Source organism: Panulirus ornatus, chromosome 4 (assembly GCF_036320965.1).
Source record: "Panulirus ornatus isolate Po-2019 chromosome 4, ASM3632096v1, whole genome shotgun sequence".
Lineage (NCBI taxonomy): Eukaryota > Metazoa > Arthropoda > Malacostraca > Decapoda > Palinuridae > Panulirus > Panulirus ornatus.
Window position 1 is genome coordinate 66669712 of NC_092227.1, and position 19271 is coordinate 66688982.

Here is a 19271-nt window from a genome sequence, read left to right on the forward strand (position 1 = left end):
GCTTCGTTTCACCCTGAGCCAAAACATCCAGGTTCCTTTCCTCAAACATTCTACCTATCTCTCCTTTTTTTCTCTCATCTTGGTTACATCCACACTCATTTAGACACCCCAATCTGAGCCTTCGAGGAGGATGAGTACTCCCCGCGTGACTTAAAAAGTACCCATCGATTTTTGTATTTTTCTTAGAGGGAAATAGATTTGCAGCAAAACTACCAGCTTTTGGCGTGTATTTTTCTTAGAGGGAAATAGATTTGCAGCAAAACTACCAGCTTTTGGCATGTTTCACATGCTAAATTCGAAACTAAATAGTAACTTAAACGTGTTCGAAGGTTATAATAAGACACATCCAGCCAAGCGTCTGCTTGTTTACTCATGACCAAAATCATAACACAAAAGCCCACTTTAAAGTACAGGAACAGTAAACAAAAGACAATCACGGAGAAGTACTCATAATAATAGTATCCTGAGCATATACCAGTACATAATATTGTCTGAAGGCCAATAAGTCATGTAATCAATTTAAATCAATGCATCTCAAAAAAAAAAAAAAATCTATAGTGATGTAAGGTCGCCTTAATGACGTCCGCATTGATTGGGTGACACGCTATAACCTCAGCTGACCTAATCATCCTCAGAAAAAAAAAATGTGTTTAGTGGCCTAACCGATACATCTGCCCTTACATATTAATCCTCGTCACCAGCTTTCGATGTCGCTGGTAGCAGGGTGTCAGTCAGGCAGTTGACTCACCACTACACAAGTGTACCACTTCGGTCAGTAGATATCCCACCGTTATTCCTAACATTTCGTCACTCTGGCAACTTTCATTGTGGTGCCTCATCTCCAACGCCCACCTTCAGCAGGAATCGCATGGGACCTCGCCTCCACACGTCACGAGCAGCATTTGTAACAATCATGGACCTCCAGCCACGGGCGCGGCACCTCTTGCATCCCTAGCGCCTCTGAAGCCTCCTGCAATCCAGGTACTCACTATTTTGCAGTCGCCGGTGCAGCATTCCCAAGGAGCCTCCTGCTTCCCTATCCGAAATCGGCAGCCGTTGCCAGATCCTTTCAGCCAAATTATCGTTGGAAACTTGATAAAGGTCAGGGTTAGGTGGGTTTATTGTGTACTGTGCCATGTAACAATGTAGAAATGAAGGAAGAGTTTGCTGCAGCTGTTGTATGTCGGTAACACTGTGGTGTTTGCCAAATCAAATGTGTTCATGATGATGGGTCGGTCGATGCCATATGTATGAGGTGGATGCTGAAAGTGAACATGAATGAAAGACGCGGGTTTGCAAAAAGAGTGATAAGGCTGAAGATCACTTTGCTTGGTAAAGAACTGGAAGTTATGATAAGTTTTGAATCAGTTTTGTAAGAATATAATAGTAATGTGACTCCAAGTGATATAGTTCAGGATAGTAATAAGTAAGAGCAGTAGAATGAGATAATTTGTGTATGAAGTCCTGATCATCTAAGCCCAGAATCTTTTACATGGGTTCATACAGCTTTAAGGCTGTGGTAGTCAAAATCGGGGGAATGATGGCCTCGTATGGATGAGCTCTTTGAAGAGAATGTACTATTCGTCTGCTCAGTGATACAGCCTCGCCTGTGACCTCGTTTACAGTTTAGCTTCATGAAGGCTGAGTCCGGTAACACCCGTAGCAAGGATTAAAAGACAGAATGAAAATGTGAGAAGGTTATGTGGTATCATGTCGTCAGAAAGGTGCATAGATGAAAGTACTTTAGGATGGAATGATCACTTTAAATGCATAACAGATGATATACTAATGAAGATATACTGGGGTGTATTAAAAAGCAGACCGAATATCAAGACAGCTTTATTGAGATAAGATTTATTCATGTATTTGATAACAAATTACACAGATCAGATCAAATGAACATGTTGATCTATATGTATGCTCATTCATTAGTCTTGCTGCAGAGAGGTATGTACATACATGGTTAATTGTTCCACTCTTATTAATAAGGAAATGTTAAATGCATATACTGCATATACATTTGGGCGAAATGCCCCCTTTTTATTTGGTATGTGGGTGAAATCTTTATGTATGTGGGTAACTACCCACCCAATTAAGCCAGACGATGAATTGGTAGAAATTACATAACGAAGTTAGATCGCTTATAAGATGGTTAGATGTAATGTGTCAGCTGATTAGTGAAAGAAATTTCAAATGAAGAAGTTTGAGAGATAGTGATGGTATGAATGAAAACCGGTGTGTGGATGCTCACACTGATCGTGGATTGAGGATGTGATTGTGTGAACTCGTATGTTTCAGTCTGTAGGCTTTGTACACCTAATCTACCTTATTAAATTGGGAGTGGAATTTTAGATGTTCTAAAGTTTAAAGCTTCTTCTGTGTAGAAATACTATATGGAAACACTGGTCCTCATGGTATGGGATTATGGTAGGAAGAGGTCAAATAAGGTAAGTTAGATGGTCAAGGCAGGCTTGGCAGATCTGGTACTGGTGTAAGTGCGTAAAATGAGGCTGGCATCCGTGGAAGAGATGTGGCTGCTGAATCATCATCATGGAGATTCTGTAGGAGGTAGTTGTAAGTGGGCACATGTCTTTGTGAGTGAAGAGGATGCGGAACCGCAAATCCCGTAGGTCTAACCGTATCACGACACGAGGCGTTGGTGCTGTCACAGGTGAGTCCTGCCGAAGGGTGTCGTGTTGGACGAGGCACCATAGAGTTCTGCCGAGAAATGTAAAGATTCAGAAGTCACAAGGCGAGCAGATACTGACGGAGGCGAGTCCCCCAAGGGTTCCTGAATTTAGAGGCTTGTGGTAAGAGACAATCAAGATGGTGGTTTACGTTCTTGTATATCAGCCAGAGACTGCGTCACTCTTTCACCCTCGGTGATACCCAGATTACTGGTCAGGTCGCGAATGAGTTGTACAGATAGAGCTATTGAATGGTGGGAGGGACGAGAATAAACGGTCTTGTATTGCTTCAAGACGAAAAGAAGCTGGGACTCCTGTCGCTAAAGTCGAAAGTGACCTCTTCTGTTTAATGAGGTCGAAGGTGGCTGGCTCTGAGCTCTTGAGCAGTCGACGCTTAGGTCATCTTGATTTCAGTGTGAAGTAAAATGTAATTTGCAGAATGCTGTAATTACAATTGCCAGGTGCTGCAGCTGCGAGTGTGATTTGTATCATCAATAATGAAGTGTCAAGGCTGATGATACTAAGGAATAATGATGACAACATGAATAGATACAGCCATATGATGTACCCATGGTCGTCACTTATATGATTTTACGGTCAAATGTTAACTGTCCTTCCATATGTAGAAGAATACGTCTTTCGTTTAATGAAATTGTAACTCCCGATGTAGAATTACATGAAATTTTTGAAAGTCGAAGTGTATAAAAAAGTGTTACCCTATATATCTTTATCGTGTATTCAGTTGCCCATGCCGTTCCAGCTACCCGAAAAAATACACAATGTATATTAATGAAAAAAAGGCGGAACAATGAAACCAAAAATCAACTGGTAACTGCCCATCACTGTAGATACTGGTGAAAAGGATAGTGAGTCAGTGTAACAGAAAATGGTGCCTTTGATACAAAGGCGATTTAACATGGGTTGAAGGCTTACAGCTTCCCAACAGTTACAATTGTTTCATGTTTGTAGTTTCGTACATATTGGTTAAGAAGGGAAAGAAGCTCAAATGGCAATAAACATAGGTAAGTCCTGTGTGTATCAAAACTTTTCTTTCCGGTTTTACTTAAAATCATTGGAATTTAACAAAATTAACATGCAAAGAACACTCGTTTCTTCTATTCATCAGCAATTGTGCAGATTTTAAGGACTTTATATTATCGGATGTTCATACCATAACCAACTTACTGCACTGTTACCCTGGGTTACTGGTCCACAATCCTTACCAGGTCGAGCCTCTTTGAGACTTTAAATTTTGATAGCTAAAGAAGATAGATAGAGGTGTGTAATCCAACTAAATCACAGTGTATTTAGAGAAAATGTAGTAACCTTATTCAGTAAAGATATGTAGACTAGATAAGACAAAGCTTCTTTAGGCTGAGAATTGCCCTAGAATTGAGTAGTCATCCATAACATGTGAACTACAATGAATTTAAACCCATATTCAATAAGTACCTGCCTGTTGTGGATACTTAAACCTATACAAACCCACTAACCTTTACGTTTAATCTTGGTCAACCGGTTTGCTTTGGCTTAGCCTAGCTTTTCCTTGGGTTTGCCTGCTCTGATACTGTTTTACCCTGTATTCCTTCCTGGGACTACCCTAATTTGATATGGCTTTTCCCTAACTTGTTCTGGCCCAGTCTTACCCTGACTTACCTTAGCATTATCTTGGTTTGGTCTGTCATGGCACTACCTTGCCCAACACTGCCCATCCCTGCCTTGTTCTCTTGCTGCTCAGCATTTATCCTGCCTTTGCTGCTCCATCGTGCTTAAATCTGTCAATCTGTTTTGTCTATCTATCTGTCTATTTGTCTATCTATCCCTGATGCCCATTCCCTCTAGGAACTCCAGTTATCAGAGTTGTCACAGCAAAATTGTTTCTACTTATTCCTCTCCTTACATGTCTCCCTCGAAGACACCATTCCATGTATTCCTCCACCATTTCTTTTGCTTAACTCTTTCATTTTGTTTCCCCATATCACAAGTGGTCTTTGATTATACTGTCGTACACTATCCTTGTTAACTCCCATCTTGCATTTTTTCCACATACCCAAGTCATCCCAAAGTATTATGTTTCATCCACTCTACCAATCCACAATTCAGTCTCTTTGTATTCCATGACATACCCCCTCATTTTTTTCTTCATTTCTTCTAGTCAGACCACATGCTCCTCTCACATAACTCATTTCCACATCTTGGAATCTTGACCCCTGTGACTCATTCTAGGTCCATGTCTGGGCTGTATAGGTTAGGGTCAGGAGGACTATGCCGTCCCCTAATCCTTTCTTCACTTCCATACTTACACCTTTATTGTTCATTATTATAATAAGGGACCAGTGACTCTTCTCCCCTGTACTTATCTCTCCTTAAGTAGACTTACCTGATATAGTCTATCTTTAATAATATCTTTAGGGTAAGCACTAGTTTGGGAACACCATACTATTACATGATACATATTTGCAATATGAGTGATACTGTTTTACAATGGTAGTGTAGTGTTTATAGAACAGAAGTAGAGTAGCACAACATGATTCTGTCTTATTATCAGAGGATGAATAAGGTAATAGTGGTGAGAATTATGTAGGTGGGGAAAATGTTGGGTTGAATAATGTACAAGATGAAAGACTTTTAGAAGTCAGCAGAACCCATGGAAACATTATTTAAACTACCTTTACAGCTGAAAGTTACTGTAATTTTGAATAGTACAGTTAATATATAGTATAGAAATATATTTTTTTTTATGCAACTACACTATTCATGGTCCTGAATTATGTAATTACTTTTTTGTAATATGAAGAAGGAAGTTTAAATTCTTGGGATCCCATCCTTTGAAATGTCTCCTCTATCATACAGGTTTTAGAATCTCTTTGGGACTTTGAGATTTTGATTGTGTATCGTTTCTAACAAGTCTTTTCCTTAATTTCTGTTAATGGCCTTTGGTTGTTTTGTCGTTGCACCTTTTGAAGAACTGTTCATAAAACAGTAGTAGAAACTTGAAGGTTGTAATAAAGTTACCTCTTCTTCTTTCTTTTATAACTGAACTCTTTTTATTCTTTTACCATCTTTGTTGCCTTATATGGACCTTCTCTATTTGTTCTTTGTGCTTCTTTAATCCATTTGGTTCTTTTTTATATGCCATTGGTGCCATTCAACATGTAGTTTCTTGCTACAAGTTCATATCCACAAGCATCATAGGATCTTTTGGTTGACCATAGATAGCAAGCTGAGTAAAGGATGAATAGCCACCTTAATGCCTCAGTAACCTATTAGCAACCATGGTAATAGGTGGAAAGAATGCAAGATTGGGAGTTTACAAGGAGAGTGTATGATAGTACAAGTATAGAGTTTGGTGTGAGAGGAAGACCATCTGTGGCATGGGTAAATGGATTAGAAGAATGCCTGAGAGAGAAGCGGTGGAAGAATACATGGCATGGTGTATGTGAGGGAGGCATGTAAGGACAGGGATAAATGAGACTCTTTTCCATGGCCACTTCCTTGATGGAAGTTCCAGAAGGGAACAGGTGGCAGAGATATGGATAGATAAATAGATAGATACGATTTTGAACTAGCTTGAGGCACACTCCTGTAAGATGCAAGGAGAGTTGCCATCTGGCTCATTCAAGGAATGTAGAGAAGGTATATGTTTCATAGGAGGACATTGGGTATGGAAGAGGATGAAATGTGGAAATATCCAGAAAATAACTGAAGGAAAATCAAAAGAATACAGCTTTTTAGTTTAAAAGTTGAATGTAGTTTGAGTAGGTGAGAAAAAAGGAGAGGTTGAATTAGTTTAGATGTGGTCTTGAGTACTTATTTAAGTTAAAAATTCTGCTGGTCAGAAGTATACATTTTGCCATATATACTGTACTTATTCTTTGATTCTTGGCATTTCAGGATTTACAAGATGTAAGAATTTAATGAGATTAGCTTGTTGTATGATACCATGGCTGGCAAAATGCCAGTGTTCTCGTGCCACTGGAATCTGGCACCAGTCCCTAGCAGATTCTACAGTGGTTTCCGTAAAGGATAGAAACAATAATGTTATATTAATCCTTAGAGGTAAGTGCTGATTTTGTCCTTGCATCTATTTTTAATTATATATCTAGAGAAGGCATATGATAGAGTTGCTCTGTGGAAGGTGTTAAGAGTATATGGTGTGGGAGGTAGGTTGCTAGAAGCAGTGAAAAGTTTGTATTGAGGATGTAAGGCATGTGTATGAGTAGGAAGAGAGGAAAGTGATTGGTTCCTAGTGAATGTTAGTTTGTGTTAGGGGTGCGTGATGTCTCCATGGTTGTTTAATATGTTTATGGATGGGGTTGTTAGGGAGATGGATGCAAGAGTTTTGGAGAGAGGGGCAAGTATGCAGTCTGTTCTGGATGAGAGGGCTTGGGAAGTGAGTCAGTTGTTGTTCGCTGTTGTTCGAATTCACTCTATTGCACACCTTTCACCCTCCTTTATGTTCAGGCCCCTATTGCTCAAAATCTTTTTCACTCCATCCTTCCACTTCCAATTTGGTCTCCTGCTTCTCCTTGTTCCTCCATCTCTGACACATATATCCTCTTTGTCAATCTTTCCCCACTCATTCTCTCCATGTGTCCTAACCATTTCAGCACACCCTCATCTGCTCTCTCAGCCATGCTCTTTTTATTACAGCACATCTCTCTTACCCTTTCATTACTTAATCAAACCACCTCACTGCACATCTTGTCCTCAAACATTTCATTTTCAACACATCCACCCTCATTTGCGCAACCCTATCTTAGACTGGAATGATGACAGTTTAACTCTATCATGTTGAGCCAAGTAATGATGTATGTATGAGCATACATTGATAGGTTTTCTGTATATTCTGAATTTAGACATGTTACCATTATTTTTCCTAGGGCATTATGTATATGTAGTCCAGAGTTGATGATGAGTATGAGAAGATATCTTCTATTAGATCCAAGTTAAAGTTTCCTAGATCTTTCATTGATAAATCCCTTAAGTGGGTAAAGAAATCATTTTGTAGATGTGAATTGAAACCTCCCCTTGACCCCAAGAACCTTTTAGTTCTCCCTTTTAGTAATGATTTTACTTTATTCCAAAATTGCTTAAATCCTGTAATGTAAATGTTGCCTTCAGCAACAACAGTACTATAAAGAATATTTTAATCACAAACTCATGAGAAAGTTTTGCAAAAATGTTTATAGAGTATCATGTAAAAAAATTTATATTGGACAGACTGGTAAGGATCTTTCTGTTAAACTTAAGCAACATAGATGTAGTATAAGAACAGTACATGAATCAAATGCCTTGTTTTATCATGTTAAAAATTATGATCATTGTATTGACTGGAGTAATGACATCACAGTTATTAACTCTAATTCATGTAGCACTAGAAATATCATTGAATCTCTTATTAAATACACAAAGAATTGTAACAAATTGTTGATAAGATTTGTGAACAGTTCCCATTTTTTTCCATGTAATAGATTTTATGATATGCATTTTGACAGACTTGAACACACCTGACCTCTATTCGGGTAGTCACTTGTTTACCAAATGGTGTTCTAGCTGTATTTCTTCTTTGTATATCAACTGACTGTTATTTCTTGTATCTTCCCAGTTGATGTGATCATTATACAAAAGTGCACTTGGTGACTTATCGTGTTTCATTTCCTCGTGGACAAAAGGGAATATATATATATATATATATATATATATATATATATATATATATATATATATATATATATATATATATATCTTTTCTTTCTTTCATACTATTCGCCATTTCCCGCCTCAGCGAGGTAGCGTTAAGAACAGAGGACTGGGCCTCTGAGGAAACATCCTCACCCAGTCCCTTCTCTGTTCCTTCCTTTGGAAAATTAAAAAAAAAATGAGAGGGGAAGATTTCCAGTCCCCCGCTCCCTTCCCTTTTAGTCGCCTTCTATGACACGCAGGGAATACGTGGGAAGTATTCTTTCTCCTCTGTCCTCAGGGATATATATATATATATATATTATTATATTTATATATTTTGCTTTGTCGCTGTCTCCTGCGTTTGCGAGGTAGCGCAAGGAAACAGACGAAAGAAATGGCCCAACTCACCCCCATACACATGGATATACATACACGTCCACACACGCAAATATACATACCTATACATCTCAATGTACACATACATATACACACACAGACACATACATATATACCCATGCACACAATTCACACTGTCTGCCTTTATTTATTCTTATCGCCACCTCGCCACACATGGAATACCATCCCCCTCCCCCTCATGTGTGCGAGGTAGCGCTAGGAAAAGACAACAAAGGCCCCATTCGTTCACACTCAGTCTCTAGCTGTCATGCAATAATGCCCAAAACCACAACTCCCTTTTCACATCCAGGCCCCACACAACTTTCCATGGTTTACCCCAGATGATTCACATGCCCTGATTCAATCCACTGACAGCACGTCAACCCCGGTATACCACATCGATCCAATTCACTCTATTCCTTGCCCGCCTTTCACCCTCCTGCATGTTCAGGCGCCGATCACTCAAAATCTTTTTCACTCCATCTTTCCACCTCCAATTTGGTCTCCCACTTCTCCTCGTTCCCTCCACCTCCGACACATATATCCTCTTGGTCAATCTTTCCTCACTCATTCTCACCATGTGCCCAAACCATTTCAAAACACCCTCTTCTGCTCTCTCAACCACGCTCTTTTTATTTCCACTCATCTCTCTTACCCTTACATTACTTACTTGAACAAACCACCTCACACCACACATTGTGCTCAAACATCTCATTTCCAGCACATCCACCCTCCTGCGCACAACTCTGTCCATAGCCCACGCCTCGCAACCATACAACATTGTTGGAACCACTATTCCTTCAAACATACCCATTTTTGCTTTCCGAGATAATGTTCTCACTTCCACACATTCTTCAAGGCTCCCAGAATTTACGCCCCCTCCCCCACCCTATGATTCACTTCCACTTCCATGGTTCCATCCGCTGCCAGATCCACTCCCAGATATCTAAAACACTTTACTTCCTCCAGTTTTTCTCCATTCAAACTTACCTCCCAATTGACTTGACCCTCAACCCTACTGTACCTAATAACCTTGCTCTTATTCACATTTACTCTTAACATTCTTCTTTCACACACTTTAGCAAACTCAGTCACCAGCTTCTGCAGTTTCTCGCATGAATCAGCCACCAGCGCTGTATTATCAGCGAACAACAACTGACTCACCTCCCAAGCTCTCTCATCCACAACAGACTTCATACGTGCCCCTCTTTCCAAAACTCTTGCATTCACCTCCCTAACAACCCCATCCATAAACAAATTAAACAACCATGGAGACATCACACACCCCTGCCGCAAACCTTCATTCACTGAGAACCAATCACTCCTCTCTTCCTACATGTACACATGCCTTACATCCTCGATAAAAACTTTTCACTGCTTCTAACAACTTGCCTCCCACACCATATATTCTTAATACCTTCCACAGAGCATCTCTGTCAACTCTATCATATGCCTTCTCCAGATCCATAAATGCTACATACAAATCCATTTGCTTTTCTAAGTATTTCTCACATACATTCTTCAAAGCAAACATCTGATCCACACATCCTCTACCACTTCTGAAACCACACTGCTCTTCCCCAATCTGATGCTCTGTACATGCATTCACCCTCTCAATCAATACCCTCCCATATAATTTACCAGGAATGCTCAACAAACTTATACCTCTAATTTGAGCACTCACTCTTATCCCCTTTGCCTTTGTACAATGGCACTATGCAAGCATTCTCCCAATCCTCAGGCACCTCACCATGAATCATACATACATTAAATAACCTTACCAACCAGTCAACAATACAGTCACCCCCTTTTTTAATAGATTCCACTGCAATACCATCCAAACCTGCTGCCTTGCCGGCTTTCATCTTCTGCAAAGCTTTTACTACCTCTTCTCTGTTTACCAAATCATTTTCCCTAACCCTCTCACTTTGCACACCATCTCGACCAAAACACCCTATATCTGCCACTCTATCATCAAACACATTCAACAAACCTTCAAAATACTCACTCCATCTCCTTCTCACATCACCACTACTTGTTATCATCTCCCCATTAGCCCCCTTCACTGAAGTTCCCATTTGCTCCCTTGTCTTACGCACTTTATTTACCTCCTTCCAGAACATCTTTTTATTCTCCCTAAAATTTAATGATACTCTCTCACCCCAACTCTCATTTGCCCTCTTTTTCACCTCTTGCACCTTTCTCTTGACCTCCTGCCTCTTTCTTTTATACCTCTCCCACTCATTTGCATTTTTTCCCTGCAAAAATCGTCCAAATGCCTCTCTCTTCTCTTTCACTAATAATCTTACTTCTTCATCCCACCACTCACTACCCATTCTAATCAACCCACCTCCCACTCTTCTCATGCCACAAACATCTTTTGCGCAAGCCATCACTGCTTCCCTAAATACATCCCATTCCTCCCCCACTCCCCTTACCTCCTTTGTTCTCACCTTTTTCCATTCTGTTCTCAGTCTCTCCTGGTACTTCCTCACACAAGTCTCCTTCCCAGGCTCACTTACTCTCACCACTCTCTTCACCCCAACATTCTCTCTTCTTTTCTGAAAACCCCTACAAATCTTCACCTTCGCCTCCACAAGATAATGATCAGACATCCCTCCAGTTGCACCTCTCAGCACATTAACATCCAAAAGTTTCTGTTTCGTGCGCCTATCAATTAACATGTAATTCAGTAACGCTCTCTGGCCATCTCTCCTACTTACATACATATACTTATGTATATCTCTCTTTTTAAACCAGGTATTCCCAATCACCAGTCCTTTTTCAGCACACAAATCTACAAGCTCTTCACCATTTCCATTTACAACACTGAACACCCCATGTATGCCAATTATTCCCTCAACTGCCACATTACTCACCTTTGCATTCAAATCACCCATCACTATGAACCGGTCTTGTGCATCAAAACCACTAACACACTTATTCAGCTGCTCCCAAAACACTTGCCTCTCATGATCTTTCTTATGCCCAGGTGCATATGCACCAAAAATCACCCATCTCTCTCCATCAACTTTCAGTTTTACCCATATCAATCTAGAATTTACTTTCTTACATTTTATCACATACTCCCACAACTCCTGTTTCAGGAGTAGTGCTACTCCTTCCCTTGCTCTTGTCCTCTCACTAACCCCTGACTTTACTCCCAAGACATTCCCAAACCACTCTTCCCCTTTACCCTTAAGCTTCGTTTCACTCAGAGCCAAAACATCCAGGTTCCTTTCCTCAAACATACTAGCTATCTCTCCTTTTTTCTCATCTTGTGTGTGTGTGTGTGTGTGTGTATGGCATGGGTGGCAGATTTGTTTGAGAAACTGCAGAAATTTCTTTCTCACTTTGGGGGAGTGTGCAACAGGAGAAAGTTGGGAGTAAATGTGGATGAAAATAAGATTATTAGGTTTAGCACTAGAGAAGGACAGGTTAGTTGGGTTGTGAGTTTGAACTGAATAAACTTGAAGAAAGGGAGGTGTTTCAGATACCTGATAGTGGACATGGCACAGTGAATTGAACCATGGAGCTGAAGTAAGTCATTGGGTGGATAAGGGGGCAAAAATTTTGAGAGCATTGAGTAATGTGTGGAAAGAGAGGTCACTATCTGTGAAGGTTTTAGGCATGTTTGAAGGCATAGTAGTCCAGGTAGTGATGATTGCCTGCTGCAGAAGACAGACAATTGGCTTGATTAAAGATTGATTTGATGACTTTTGATGTAAGAAAAAGAGTAGACACTGGAAAATGGCACTTCAGAACTGAGTAACAAATTATAAAACTGGATTTTGTCATTGATCACACAAAAAACTTTCAGCTAATCGACTGGGAGAGCTTAGATTCCCTTGGAGCTGCTGAGTCATGGGGACATAGGTACCTTGAAAATATACTGGAGAGCTTGCTGCATCAACATGTCACAGAGCATACAAGAACTAGGGTAGATGTTATACTGTCTCTGCTTGACCTTCTCTTTACACACTGCCATCTTTACACACCCCCATCATTAGCCTCAACATCTAAGATTCCTAACCATTTCAGATAAGTATTTTATGTTATACTTGAATACAGTATTGTGTACTTTATTTTTTGTTTAAGTACTCAGATTGATAATATGCCCAGTCTGCATAGTATGTTTGTTGACATTTTATTCATATTATTTTTTTGTGAAAATTATGATGAAAAATCTCCCCAAGGACTGTAACTCCCTTATACCACTGTATCATATGGTAAATTAGGTTTCATTGTGTATTATCTGTGCTCATCTTGCATTTTCAGGAATGCATTTTCAACATATAGTTGAGGATATTTATGGTTAGAGTTTGGAGATAGAGTGAAAAATGAGGATGTGAGAGGTCTTTAGGGTGTAAAGAAATAATTAGAAAGGTACTTGTATGAAAATTCTAGGATGTTATTGTCACAGAACTTTCAATAGAGTAAGTTGGTCAAGAAGATATTTAGTGATACAGTAGAAGGCACAGGGAGAAGCAGTAGATTGGAAGAGATGGAATTGATTAGGCGAAGGAGATTTCAGATTAAGTTGCTAGAGGAGGCTGGAGATCAGACATAATGTAAGTATTTTGTTTGTAGAGATGATGTATTTAGAGACATTGGTCTTCCTTGATGGATTGATTTAATGTGGAAAGTGAAAGAGGAAGAGACATTTAAAAGTTTTAAGGTCCCATTTTTCATGTTGCTGCACTAGGCATTGAGTTAAGGATGTGTGTGATCCACCACATCAAATTGGGAATTGGGTAACAGTGATAGATGTTAATGACATAGATGACAGCTAGAGAGTGGCTGTAAGCAAATGGGGCCTTTCCTTCATGTACTCTTGGTGAAGTCTTGCTAACATGAGAAATAGTGAACAAGTATGAAAAAATTGATAGAGTCTGTCTGGATATTTAGTCCTTAATGGTTTGCAGATAGTATTAGAATTTTTAGGGATGATTTCTCAGAGATCCCAGCTCAGGATATTGGAAAATTTCTGTTCTTGATTTAGGTGAATATGATAGGAAAATAGATATAGGAGTTTGTTGAAGATTTTTATTAATCAACTAAAAGGACATGGGTGAAAGATGTGTATGGGATAGAGTGAATTGGAGCAGTGTGGTCAACAGGGGCAACATGCTGTCAATGTACTGAACCAGGGCATGTGAAGCAGCTCAGGGAAACTATGAAAAAGTCTGTGGACTTAGATGTAGATGGGGGCTTTGGTTTTGGTACGTTGAACATGACATCTAGGGAATGGATGTGAGCGAATAAGGCCTTTTCTTCATCTGTTCGTTATGCTACCTCGTTAATGCGAGAAGCAGCGAACAAGTATGAAAAAAAGAGGACAACCATATCATGCACAATGATTCAGAAGAAAAATTCCTTGAATTGATATGGTTTTATGGAAATTGGGGCATTGCAAAATCTTTCCTAAATATATGATTCAGGACCTCTTTTAATAAGTTTGATTAATTTTGTTAACTTTTTTTCCCCTGCAGGTTTAAGTATGAAACAGGTATCTCAGCCTGATGTGATGGAAGCTCAGGTAAAACACATCAAGCTAGATCCTGTGCCTGATCTTAGTACTCCAGCAGTACAGAGAAGGAAATTTGCTCTGCTCCTCTCATTCTGTGGCAAGGGCTATCATGGCATGCAAAAGTAAGTTGTATTTATTAAAATAGCAAAGAAATGAGAGAAAGAAGTAGTAAAACTGAAAGAATAAGGGATGCAGGAGGATGCCGTTTTCCTAGGTAGGATGAGGTGTTAAATCAGTGGGAGGATGATGGGTATCACAAAGAGCAAATAGCATCAAAAATTGGAAGAGACATTGATTTGAATAGGGATGAAGATAGGAGGGAAATTTCTAGCAGAGGAAACAGGATCAAGTATAAGGTCTTGAAGAGAGGGGCAAGTATGCACTTTAGGAGGATGTGTGGATCAGGTGTTTGCTTTGAAGAATGTGTATGAGAAGTAATTAGAGAAACAGATGGATTTGTACGTAGCATTTATGGATCTAGAGAAGGCATATGATAGGGTTGATAGAGAAGCTTTGTGGAAGGTCGGTCTTAAGAGTATATGGTGTGGGAGGTAAGTTGCTAGAAGCAATGAAAAGTTTTTACCAAGGGTGTAAGGCATGTGTATGAGTAGCAAGAGAGGAGAGTGATTGGTTCCCAGTGAATGTCAGTCTGCAGGAGAGGGGTGTGATGTCCCCATGGTTGTTTAACTTGTTTATGGATGGGGTAATTAGGGAGGTAATTGCAAGTTTTGGTGAGAGGGGCAAGTATGCAGTGGTGATGAGACGGTCTGGGAAGTGAGTCAGTTGTTATTTGTAGATGATACAGCTCTAGTGGCTGGTTCGAGTGAGATACTGCAGAAATTGGTGACTGAGTTCAGAAAAGTGTGTGAAAAGAGAAAGTTGTGAGTGAATGTGTATAAGAGCAAGGTTATTAGGTTCAGTAGGGTTGAGGGACAAGTTGATTGAGATCTAAGTTTGAATGGAGAAACACTGGAGGAAGTGAAGTGTTTTAGATATCTGGGTGTGGATTTAGCAGCTGATGGAACCATGGAAGCAGAAGTGAGTGACAGGGTGGGAGAGGGAGTGAAGGTTGTGGAGTGTTGAAGAATGTGTGGAAGGCGAGAACGTAATCTTGGAGGGCAAAAATGGGTATGTTTGAAGGAAAAGTGGTTCCAACAATGTTGTATGGTTGTGAGGCATTGGCTATAAATAAGGTTGTGCAGAGGAGGGTGGATGTGTTGGAAATGAAATGTTTAAGTACAATATGTGGTGTGAGGTTGTTTGATTGAGTATGTAATGAAAGGGTAAGAGAGATTTGTGGAAATAAAAAGTGTGATTGAGAGAGCAGAAGAGGGTGTATGAAAATGTTTTGGTCACATGGAGAGAATGAGTGAGGAAAGATTTGCAAAGAGGATATATATTTGTCAGAGGTGAAGGGAAAGAGGAGAAGCGGGAGACCAAATTGGAGGTGAAAAGATGGAGTGAAAAAGATTTTGAGTGATTGGGGCCTGAACATACAGAAGGGTGAAAGGCGTGCAAGGAATAGAGTGAATTGGAACAATTTTGTATACCAGGGTTGATCTACTGTCAATGGACTGAGCCAGGGCATGTGAAGCATCTGGGGTAAACCATGGAAGGGTGTGTGGGGCCTGGATGTAGATATAGATCTGTGGTTTTGGTGCATTACACATGACAGATAGAGACCGAGTGTGAACAAGTGTGGCCTTTGTTGTCTTTTCCTAGCACTACGACGGGGGGGTGGGTGCTATTTCATGTGTGGCGGGGTAGCGACGGAAATGGATAAAGGCAGCAAGTGTGAATATGTACATGTGTGTATATGTATATGTCTGTGTATGTATATGTATATGTACATTGAAATGTATAGGTATGTATATGTGCGTGTGTGGACGTTTATGTATATACATGTGTATGTGGTTGGGTTGGGCCATTCTTTCATCTGTTACCTTGCGCTACCTCCCTGACGTGGGAGACAGCGATTAAGTATGATATATGAAAAATGAAAATAATTGAACCATAATGAGGCTTCTGTGTGTTTTCAGGAATGAATATTTCAGAAGTATAGAAAATGATTTGCTTGGTGCCATGCTTGCAGCGAACCTGATTACAGAGGAAGAATACAAAATTCCACAGTTATTTTACTTTCAACGAGTTTCTCGAACAGACAAAGGTGTTTCTGCAGCTAGACTGTTGGTGTCTGCTTCTCTTCGTAAGTAATAGATATGAAATTTTCAGTGTTTTCCCTCGTACTCTTGAAACTTGGTTGGACTTTATGCTTTCATGTGATTATCCGTGGGCTAAACTAGAATTCAGGATTGCATTCTGGTACTTTAAGTAAGGTTGTTAACATTTCTCTCAAAGCTAATTGAAGAACATGTGGAAAGTGGACTTGAGTTGATGTTTGCTTTCTGATTCATGAGTTTAAGGTATAGGTAATACAGAGTTCAGTTGGATGTGGTTGAAGGCAAAAGTCAGCTGACAGAGTGGGATGGGGCAATGAATATTTCCGCAGAAACAGAGTAGATATGTAGATATAGACCAGTCCTTTTTTAGCACTCAACACAAATTGTTCACCATTTTCATTCACACTAGGTATCCCATGTTTCTCAGTTATATTCTCAACTGCCACATCTTTTGCTTTTGCACTCAGATCACCCATTATTGATACATTATCCCTTGCATCAAAATTGCTGATGCACTTGCTAGACTCCTCCCAAAACATTCTCTCCTCCTCACTCTTCTTGCTACCAGGTGCATCAACACTAATCCACTTTCATTTTCACTGACATGAATGCATTCACAGCTCTTCTTCAGTAGAAGTTCCACTCTCACCTTGCTCTTCCCCTCACACTAACCCAAACTTTATTCCTAGGACACTTTAAAACCATTCTTCTACCTTCCCCTTGAGCTGAATTTCTTTATTACTGAGTTTGGTTTCATTATTACTACCATCATAATATTTTTGTTTGTACTTCATTTACTCTGCATTTTTTGTTTAAATGTTTTCGATTTTTGGATTAGTAGGTTTATAGCTATTTTCATCAGCACTTTTCTAAATGATGACTTACATGCTTGTTTTCATTTCTGCACCTGATTTATATCTTATTTTAATTTCTGTGTCTATCATGCCTTTGACCCAGTCTTTCATTTAATCTGCATTCTGTATTTCTTATTTTGCTATTTCTGTTATTCCAGCCATCTCACTTATTCCATATCCTATTGTTAATGCTTTTCCATCCTCTCCATATCCTGTTATCAACCCTCATGCCTTAATTTTGCATCCTTCCTTCTTCCTGATAATTTCCTTGTATCATTCATTTTATTAGCATTTCTCTATTCTTCAAGTGCTCTTGTGGGCTCAATCCTTGCATAATCATGTCAATATTGGCTATGCAGACCTTTTTGTTGTATGTCCCATGATAGAAATTTTTACTGCATAATTATGGATGTTTGTTTTTGTATTTGCTTTTTATTCTCATTAGAATTGCTTCTTGACTTTTCTCTTGACAGTAGATTTCATGTTAACAAACTCCTTTGGGCCCTTTATGTTACTGATTAGATGAATATTCTTTGCATAAGAGAGAATGAAACTTGATTAATGGTAAATAAAGAAAGATTATGAATATATTTGAAACAGAACAAGAAAACTAGTTATTATGTAACACTTTGATATACTGGGTCATCTCATTCAATATATTAGGTACATTCCTGAAAGCGGGGGGCCGGAAATCCTCCCCTCCTTGTATTAACTTTCTAAAATGGGAAACAGAAGAAGGAGTCACGCGGGGAGTGATCATCCTCCTCGAAGGCTCAGAGTGGGGTGCCTAAATGTGTGTGGATGTAACCAAGATGTGAAAAATGGAGAGATAGGTAGTATGTTTGAGGAAAGGAACCTGGATGTTTTGGCTCTGAGTGAAACGAAGCTCAAGGGTAAAGGGGAAGAGTGGTTTGGAAATGTCTGGGGAGTGAAGTCAGGGGTTAGTGAGAGGACAAGAGCAAGGGAAGGAGTAGCAATACTCCTGAAACAGGAGTTGTGGGAGTATGTGATAGAATGTAAGAAAGTAAATTCTCGATTAATATGGGTAAAATTGAAAGTTGATGGAGAGAGGTGGGTGATTATTGGTGCATATGCACCTGGGCATGAGAAGAAAGATCATGAGAGGCAAGTGTTTTGGGAGCAGCTGAATGAGTGTGTTAGCGGTTTTGATGCACGAGACCGGGTTATAGTGATGGGTGATTTGAATGCAAAGGTGAGTAATGTGGCAGTTGAGGGAATAATTGGTATGCATGGGGTGTTCAGTGTTGTAAATGGAAATGGTGAAGAGCTTGTAGATTTATGTGCTGAAAAAGGACTGATGATTGGGAATACCTGGTTTAAAAAGCGAGATATACATAAGTATACTTATGTAAGTAGGAGAGATGGCCAGAGAGCGTTATTGGATTACGTGTTAATTGACAGGCGTGCGAAAGAGAGACTTTTCGATGTTAATGTGCTGAGAGGTGCAACTGGAGGGATGTCTGATCATTATCTTGTGGAGGCTAAGGTGAAGATTAGTATGGGTTTTCAGAAAAGAGGAGTGAATGTTGGGGTGAAGAAGGTGGTGAGAGTAAGTGAGCTTGGGAAGGAGACCTGTGTGGGGAAGTACCAGGAGAGACTGTGTACAGAATGGAAAAAGGTGAGAACAATGGAAGTAAGGGGAGTGGGGGAGGAATGGGATGTATTTAGGGAATCAGTGATGGATTGCGCAAAAGATGCTTGTGGCATGAGAAGAGTGGGAGGTGGGCTGTTTAGAAAGGGTAGTGAGTGGTGGGATGAAGAAGTAAGAGTATTAGTGAAAGAGAAGAGAGAGGCATTTGGACGATTTTTGCAGGGAAAAAATGCAATTGAGTGGGAGAAGTATAAAAGAAAGAGACAGGAGGTCAAGAGAAATGTGCAAGAGGTGAAAAAAAGGGCAAATGTGAGTTGGGGTGAGAGA

At 39.8% G+C, this 19271-nt stretch overlaps 1 protein-coding gene across 4 annotated transcripts in view; it reads left to right on the plus strand.

The window, feature by feature from the left end:
• The first annotated feature begins 724 nt into the window (after window positions 1-724).
• LOC139766950 (pseudouridylate synthase 1 homolog) overlaps window positions 725-19271 on the plus strand; it is a 150477-nt gene continuing 131930 nt past the window's right edge. The window contains exons 1-4 of one of the 4 annotated variants that reach the window (XM_071696021.1): window positions 725-981; window positions 6582-6746; window positions 14261-14420; window positions 16338-16504. In XM_071696021.1, the coding sequence (XP_071552122.1) occupies window positions 6605-6746; window positions 14261-14420; window positions 16338-16504 (469 nt within the window). In that variant the 5' untranslated portion in view covers window positions 725-981; window positions 6582-6604. Of the gene's footprint in view, window positions 982-2791; window positions 2811-3042; window positions 3710-6581; window positions 6747-14260; window positions 14421-16337; window positions 16505-19271 lie in introns of those variants that run through there. The other 3 variants (XM_071696022.1, XM_071696020.1, XM_071696019.1) reach the window with 3 other exon arrangements.